This window comes from Tripterygium wilfordii, chromosome 1 (genome assembly GCF_013401445.1).
Source record: "Tripterygium wilfordii isolate XIE 37 chromosome 1, ASM1340144v1, whole genome shotgun sequence".
Classification (NCBI taxonomy): Eukaryota; Viridiplantae; Streptophyta; class Magnoliopsida; order Celastrales; family Celastraceae; genus Tripterygium; species Tripterygium wilfordii.
Window position 1 is genome coordinate 2,113,213 of NC_052232.1, and position 8,863 is coordinate 2,122,075.

General features: G+C 37.9%; 2 protein-coding genes across 3 annotated transcripts; both read right to left on the minus strand.

Moving 5' to 3' along the window:
- Positions 1-648: 648 nt before the first annotated feature.
- On the minus strand, positions 649-4,989 carry LOC120003603 (electron transfer flavoprotein subunit beta, mitochondrial). Of its 2 annotated transcripts, XM_038852633.1 has the most exons (5): positions 4,712-4,986; positions 4,349-4,633; positions 3,574-3,654; positions 3,028-3,122; positions 649-990 (listed from the first exon to the last, which is right to left on the minus strand). In XM_038852633.1, exons 1-5 carry the CDS (start codon positions 4,778-4,780, stop codon positions 765-767), a joined length of 756 nt encoding a protein of 251 aa, XP_038708561.1. In that variant the 5' UTR covers positions 4,781-4,986; the 3' UTR covers positions 649-764. The 2 variants fall into 2 exon arrangements, with proteins under 2 accessions (XP_038708561.1, XP_038708613.1); XM_038852685.1 differs by lacking the exon at positions 3,574-3,654 and having other exon boundaries at positions 4,712-4,989.
- A 1,950-nt stretch (positions 4,990-6,939) lies between these two features.
- On the minus strand, positions 6,940-8,529 carry LOC119989630 (RING-H2 finger protein ATL16-like). Its single transcript, XM_038835308.1, has one exon. The coding sequence runs from the start codon at positions 8,123-8,125 to the stop codon at positions 7,085-7,087; it is 1,041 nt and encodes a 346-aa protein (XP_038691236.1). The 5' UTR covers positions 8,126-8,529; the 3' UTR covers positions 6,940-7,084.
- Positions 8,530-8,863: the final 334 nt, after the last annotated feature.

Below are 8,863 nucleotides of genomic sequence, written 5' to 3' on the forward strand. Positions count from 1 at the left end.
TATGCCATTTGTTCCTTTCGTTGGTGTCAATCTCCATGGTCATTCCATCCTACTTGGATGTGGTTTAATTTCTAGTGAAGATACTAAAACTTTTGTATGATTGTTTAAAACTTGACTTACTTGTATGGGTGGTGTGCCTCCTCAAGGTATTATAAATGACCAAGACAAAGCGATGAAGAATATTCTACAAGTCGTCTTTCCAAATACGAGGCATCAATGGTGTTTATGGTATATAATGAAAAAGGTCTAATCCCCAATTGCCGCTTTACATGTGGGTTAATTTGTCTGTTGCAACTAAAAGATCTTGAATGATTAGGGCATGGTTGTGCTTGTCTTCAAACTTAGTTATCTCCTACTTTCCATTTACAAATATACAACCTGAAATCCTTGCCTTGCACTCGTTCTTAGAATGATCACGACGATTAATCAAAGTCTTCGATCGACTAATAATATACATGCTAGTAAATATGGTGGACCAAATGAAACCCTAGTATGGATGCATAAAAACAACCGTTTTCTATGATGATTTTCTTTTTTTTTGGGTTTCACATTAAAGGTTTTTTTAATTATCTGGTAAGTGTGGGTCACTAATTAATTATTCGTGGTGGTGTCTTGAGTTACTTACTTAAAAGGCAAAGAAAGGAGAAATACGAAATAGAAGATTTGTTCAATTCTTCCTTTCATGGCCGCATAAATATGACTTTGAGGCTTATTGTGTTAACAAACAGTAATAAGCATATAGCTTTGAGGCCAGCTTATGACAATCAAATGACACGAGCTTCATTTTTAAGCTTGTCGATCAACTCATCCACAGAAGACAGAATAACTCCTGCTTTCCTCTTTGGCGGTTCTGTGACATGAAGTATTTCGAGATCAGAATTGATTTCCACTTTCAAATCCTCAGGACTGAATTTCTTTACGACCTTTGATTTCGCCTTTATTATGTTGGGCAAGGCCGCGTACCTTGGCTGGTTCAGTCTCAAATCAGTACTGCACATGGAACACATAAACGCACAAGTTACTTCCATTTCAAAGAACACACCCAGACATGTAAGAATAACAGATGACAGCATACTATCAAATAGCAAGGATATAGGCACTTGACAGCATTCTATCAAATAGCAGGACATAGGCTCTTGACATAATATCGCTGCAAAGTTCTCAAATCACAGATGCATGCGCTTTTTAAAAGAGAAAAATATAAGGTGCGGATTAGATGCATGGGCATCCTAGCCAAATCGCCCGCCATCTTAATCCGCTCATGAGTGCTAGGCATGACCTTTCAACTCGAGGTGCTTGGCTTGGGCAACTGAGCCGTGCACTCTTCGTCGGAATCGAAAGTGGGTTCTTTGGAAGGATGCCCTTGCCTAGCGCCCACACGTGGGAATCAGGATTTTGCTGGATAGGTCGTGTCTTGCACAATGAGCGGATTAGATGCGTGGGTGTTTCAAGGGCAGGTCTTTTTTGCTCCAGACAGCTTTAATCAAATAGCTTTAAGGGTCTACTAAGCGGTTGGGTTTGAAGCTGTTCGGTTTTGAGGGGTTTGTCAGGAACCCTTGTTTGACAATTATATGCTAGGCTGCAGCTGGGCAATGTGGGAAAATATTACTAAACCCCCACCCAATACCCTTTTTACGAACCCCTCAAAATGAGGATTTGGGAGGTATTCAAAACTTAGAAACACATGAACACCTCCCAACCCACACTTCTCCCAAACAAGTGTTCCAAGTCCAAATTCAGCTCCTCCCAAGCCAATGCCTCCTAATCCACCCACAATAGTAAAAGTTTTGTGAACTAGCTCCGGAAGTACAAACTCAAACTTGTCTATATCACCATAATCTAGTGAACAAAATTAATTAACCAGGTATTTGAGCCCATTTAATATATTTCCTCCAACATAAATACTAATGAAAAATTGAGGTAAATTCACTTGGAATGATCTCTTCCTTTGCTGCAATGAATGATGGACTTGACCAAATCAACACACAGGACTCTGATAGAATAGAATAATACAAGGATGCCCTAAAAAATATAACTATTTAAACTCAGCGCATCAACTAACTAAGAAACATTTCATACTCCCAATTCTCTTTTTCTTCCTCTTCCCTTGTGCCCCTCACCCCAAAACTACTTTTTCTTTGTAGCAGTAGTATAAATTTTGAATAACTAGATAAAGTACATTACATAAACAAGATGTCAAGAACAAAATTAAAAGTTTACCAAGGCCATACTCTCCTTTTTATAAGTCAGTTGCTGCATGTCTTACACCAACGCTAATTAGCTAAAGTTTTGTCCATCAATTTGCCAAGTCTATCTTACATTTTTTCTCGATAGAAAACAGTCCCCAACTTCCCTGGCTAAGCAGTGCCAGTGTAGCACATCCTCATTAGTTCCCAACTGAATACACGTAAGTGTCAAGTCTGAAAAATCATTTCCCCAGGACCCACCCTTGTCACTTGTCAGCATCATAAAACATTGGATTAGAGGACACTTTGATAGATCATTTCTTTTTCTGCTAGTTTCGGGAATTTTTAGCTACATAATATAGAACTCTTTTATCCAGAGGCTTGCTTTTCTCTTTTGTCATCTCTAGGATGGCTGCACATGAATGCAACCCTTATGAGGCAACTTGTTTCATAATTAAGCAGCAAAAGATAGTAGGATAAACTCTAATAACCCATGTTTCAACTTTCAACCGTAGTCAGCTAGAAGGTACTCGTGATATTTTACTAACATAGAAATTATAAGAACGCAAAAGCTGCTACCCAAAACATAACAATTAATTAAATTTAGAAGATAAATAAATTTTGAGAAAAGTATAGGCAAACACTAAATATTCTGAAATTCAAGCAAACATAACACAAAACGTTGGTTTAAAAAAGTATAAAAACCCGCTGTATATAGAGATAGGTCACAGCAACAATAACAACACATGGCATCTGAAAACGTAAGAGTGGTACAACACCATGTCGTAAATAAGTGATCAACAGTCGAGAACTTGACCACAAAAAAAAATCTCATACTTACGTAATAACTGCTGGTAAATCCAGACACAACGTTTCTAGACCTCCATCCACTTCTCTATCCACTGTCACTTCCTGTTTATCCTTGTCCAGCAATACCTACTAGAAGAAAACTTCAAGTCATAGGAAAAGCTGGATATCGTACAAACAAAGTATACAGACAAGTCAGAGTTCTGGACAATTCCAAATTAAAAGAAACAAAAGAATAGAAAGCAATGCAAACCAGTACTGGAAAGAAAATTACGGGTATTGAAAACATTCATAATGATTTAAACATCATCCTACAGTAGCAAGTCTGAACCTTGGAAATAACGCACATGATAATAAAGAGGAAATGCTATTAAAATCTTTATTGGCCTCTGATCAACAGAAGACAATTTGCAAACTTAAATAATGCAGCACCTGTAAGACAATCACGACTCATGCATGTGATACAAACACATTGTCAGTGTAATATATAGTCTACTGTTGAATATTAGGGCGACTACTTAAGTCACTAATCTAGTAATCAAGCATACATTAATCTTGGAGAGTTTAAAGTTGGGCTGACCTTTGAAGCAAAGGTTCCCTGGGGCCAACCAAGCAATCCTGCAACCATTTGCCCTGTTTGATTGCAGTCATCATCAATGGCCTACACAGGAACCTGGATGTTAGAAAAAGTTAATCCTCTTCAGTGACAAGCCTTCAGATCAAGGACAGAGGGAAGGAGGAAAAAAAATGAAAACGACCCAGAAGAAATTAACAAAGTGGGATTAATGGGATTAAATGAGCTTTTGAAACTTAGAATCTAGACCAAAGAAAAATATTTTAAAAAAAAATCCTCCAAAGTAATCCAGTCAAAGATCAACTCTACTTCACCAAAATTAATATCTCAATGCTATTTTCAAGCTCAGCAGCTCACAAAAGGTAATTAACGAAACCAGAACAGAAAGTTTGTCTAAGAAATGAGTTGTCTACTCCATAAAACTCAATCAAGCACTGGTCAAGTATTACAGTTTCACCTCCATGAAGGTAAAATTTCAATTTCCCTTACACCTGACACAGACAGTAAAACCTTAAAATGATGTGGGAAACAACTAAATAATTGGGGGAAGAAGTAGAATTCGCAATGGTGATTTCAAAATCTTTCATTTCAGCTAAAAAATGCAAAACTGATTACCCAATTCATACCTAAAACTCAAGCACGACTTGCAAACACCATTCACAATTGACAACTAGATTAAACACTACTACAACTGCTTACAACGGTTTAGTTTCTTAATAAACTAAATCCAGATAAATGAAGGATCCCCCACGTTAGTAGCTAATTTCAAAATTGAACGAACCTGCTTGCCAAGAATAAGAAGCCCGGGGTTCTCAAGCTCGACCAGCTTCTTCAAAATTTTAGCAATCGTAAGCGGGTACAAAGCACCAGTGGCCTCCACATGGATACCCCTATCAGCGCCCATGGCCAGACCCGTACGCAGTGTATCCACGCACTGCTGGGGTCCTACGCTTACCGCCACAACCTCTGACGCCAGGCCCGCCTCCTTGATCCTCACAGCCTCTTCCAGTGCTATCTCGCAAAAAGGGTTCATCGACATCTTGACGTTGTGGGTTTCAACACCACTCTATCAAAAAAAAAAAGTAGTTCATCGGTTACGCTCAAAATACAACTTGAATGGGGAATTTCAAATTCCTAAGCTTACCTTGTCGGATTTGACTCTGATCTTAACGGCGTAGTCGACGACCCGCTTTAAGGTTACCATTATCTTCATCGTTTGGTGCTGTGGCGTCGCAGTGGTGGCTCGTAAGCGATTCACTTCCTCGAAAGGAAGATTTTTGGATTGAAAAATAAACAAAGGTTGGCGTTACAAATGAGATTAGAGGAATAGTTTGCGTAGTTTTATTGAAATTCCGATTCGGATTAGACTCACAGTTGGGAATGAATTTTTTTGAAGAAAGGTCATAACCTTATCCAATAAATTAGGCAATTAAAATCGAAGCTACTCGAAGTCACCATAAAAATGAATACAACCAAGAGTACTTAGAAAAAGAAAAAACTGAAAAACACAAAGACAAGCATTACCGAATACTCCCCGTGTAGTCCGTATTACACCAGACATCATCGGACGATCACGGAATGATTCCCTATTCTATTGATCTACGTCAGATAACAAAGACGAAAAAGAAAAACCAACGCACGGATTACAATCTAAAATAAGGATATTGGGTTCCCTTTAACAAGAAAAAATCAACTTATTTTAACATGATCTTAATAGAAGGGCTAAGGTTTTTTATTCATGTAAGTACGAGGGCTTTTTTAATCCAAAACAAAGTTGAGGGACTTTTTTGAAGGTATTTTAAAATCATCAACCAACCCATCTATACATGGGTCGTGTGATACTATCGACCCGACTTTGTGGATCGATTGATGGTTGATTATCATTTAACCGATAACGACAGATAAAACCGACCTAGTCCCAACCCTAATTGAGAATGCTTTCAGACAAGATTTTCTGGAATGACCCATTTATCCCAATAATCGGCCCATATATATTAAATGACCCATTCGGATAACAACTCCCAATCTATAAATGAAAAATAATAATAATAAAATAAATAAACAATCAACTTTATTCGCAAATACTTTTTTTGTTAATCGAGAACGACATCACATAAGTTTGCCCTTTGAACATTCGATATAGGCCTAAATTCAAATCGTCAGGCTCGTGCGCACATAAAATTTTTGCCTGATAATAGGGTAAGTTGGGTCAAAGCCCAGTGAGTGACCAAGTCCACAAAGATATTGCTCGTGGTGGGAATCAAACTCGGAACTTCCCGAGTTCATACAAGTTAACTCCAGAAAAAAATTCACCTAACTAGGTTTATTCTCAAACACTAATGGAGAAGCTTAGTGAGAGCTATAAGGTTTTTGTTCAAATTTGTTTATTAACTTAACCCATTATTGAAGTTAACGAATTATTGAACATTCCATCAATGTTTAAACATGTTTAGGCCTAAATTAAACAATAGAAATGACCAAGTGCCTTCAATCCAAAGGATATGTAGGGCCATGGAAAGATTTGAAATGAAAGCCAGGGTTGACTCCGGAAATCACTCGTTTAATTTAATTCAACCATCTCAACAAGAAAGTAACAAAAGAAAGAAAGAGAATAAGACTTTTCACTTTTAGCAGAGATTTTAATTAATGAAGTAACCATGGTCATAGAATTCAAACTTACAAGGTCATGGCTTTCTCCTTCTACTGGACCTACTGTCTCTCTCCCCCTCCCTCCCTCCCTCATATGCAATATCATTAGGACTTAGGAGTCTACTTGGAGTCCAATTCATTGACAATACTTCCAAGGAAGCTTGAAACTTCAAGTTAGAGCCTAACAGCATGATTCCTACACTGTATAGCTGGAAAATGCAGGAACCTACAAGGCCACCAACCATGACCAAACCATCTTTCCTCTTCCTCACCAACATTGGCATTATTGACACACCTAGGAGGTTCATAGATTATTGCCTCATAATTTTCTCAACTGAACAGTATACCTCTCTATCTCCTAATTCAACTCAAGGAAAAGGGTCCCCTTCCATTTAATAAACCTTGTTATTTTTGGTAATGTTTGGCTTTCCTCCAAGGACAGTAGCATCATTGACATATGAAGTTGGTTACTCTATGATTATCTCAATTACCCCTCTCTACCTTCAAATAATGGAGGGGGACCTCTCACATCTCACAAATTTCTCTCCCCTTTTTTCTCTTATACCCTCTTTTTTTGGTTGGGGGAGGGGGTTTACAAGTTCAAATCATTAACAATCTCATCATAATCATGGGTTTTGGTATGATTTGAAATTAGACCTATTCCAACCTCATTCCAGCAATACCCAAGGAAAGGAAAGAAAAGGGAGAAAAAAAACAGCAAAGAAGAAAAACAAAACTTTGTAATGATATTGTTCACAATCATGGCTCTTTAAGTCATATAATACAATGGACCACAAAGAAAAACATTATGCCATTCCAACGTTAAAAATAATCTCAACTGAAAGGAAAGAATCTAAAACAAATGATTTCATGGCTTCAAATGGACAGGCAGAACTGCATTTCTGGATCCTCTACCATGACTAAATGAAAAACAAGTTGTTCTAGCTCTACTACTACAACCTTCAACAGGACTTTTTACCTCACTAACTTGATTGCTCTCCCTCGCAATCTCTTGAATTGACAAAAACAGCAGTCGATCTGCAGATGAATCCATCGAAAATGATCTCCTGATGGGTTGTATTGCAAACTGTTCATCTTTGTTTCTAATGTCAATACATTCATCTCCCATGCTTGTAACCTTCTTATGAAGAAGCTTTGTAGGCAGAACTCTCTGTTCTTTCTTCCTCGATGGAGGACTAATCGAGCTTCCCGACAAATCGCTTGAAGTATTCCTTTCTTGTGCTTCAGAAGGAGTGTGAATGTGATTACCCAATTCAATAACAACAAACTCTTCATCGCCTCCAATGAGAATTCCACTGCAAGGACTCTGTTCTTCAGGGGCTGAAGTGGGAATTATGATTTGATCCAATTGGAATCGAATTGTGCTCGGAATGCTTGTTCTACAGAGAGGACAATTCGCATTGTTTTGGAGCCAAACATCAATACAATCAATGTGAAAAACATGTTTACAATTTGGTATAATCCTTAGCTTCTCATTATCTTGAAACTCATTCAGACAAACAGCACATTCACAGCAGAAGTCTCTGTTCTTCTCTCCCTTCTTGTATTGAAATACTGGGATTGATCTAATAACAGCTTCGTCGAGACCCCGAGTCTCTACTGCCGGAGAATAGACCATTGAAGTCTCTTCATTTCCTCGATTTCGCGACAGAGAGAATCGCCTTAGAAGATCGATCCGGTGCCAGTTGAGACAGCATTTGATGACAAAGATGTAGTAGCTCACAAGCAAGAAACCTGTGGCAAGAATTCCTATAATGGCAATCGCTATGATTGGGAAACTAGCACCCGAAGAGTGCATGTGAGTACCGAAGATTGTGTTTCTTGGACTTGTGATTGGTGAAATGGGTAGTGATTCATGGGTCATGAAGCTTCTGCTCACATGATCCATGAGAAATGGATTTACTATTGAAAATCCAGGAAACAATTTCTGGGTTTCCTAATTAGATCTTGAATACGAAAAAATGCAGATCCACATGGAGATTGGACAATGAAAGAAGCTTTTTTTGCTACAAGAAAAAGATGATACGAAGAGAGAAAAACAGGAAGAAGCGTGAATGAGGGAGGTGTTTGAATTGAGAGATGAAGACGGTGTGACATTGAATGTGACGGTAATCTTAAATTTATTTTAAGGAGACATCACAGAGATGTCTGAGCTCATCAGAGAGTACGTAGTTGGTGAGTATCTCTCGGCTTCCCACGACAAGTTTAGCTAGAAAAATTGTTCATTTGTCTCGATTTCTGCACTTTTTTCTTTTCAAAAATTTCATTTGATTTTTTTTTCTTCTATTTAACTCGTACATGACATGTTTAATAATACCGTTCTAAATGGTAAACTGGGTACGCGAGTCCTAAAAAAAATAGTTATTGGATCTTTATTTTATGGGGTGACTCCAAATAAATTTATACGATATGTTACTATTGTATTTGAGAAAGGTTTATCCGGATAACTTACCACCCAACGAAAACTTGCAATATTAAAATGTAACAATTTGTGCATATTGGGTGGCTATACATGATGAATGATGAAGGTTTGATATTGATATGTTTAAATCAAAGTGAACTGGTTGGGGACCAGAAATCCAACCATAAGGAAGAAACATACTACTCACCAAAAAGAAGAAGGCCA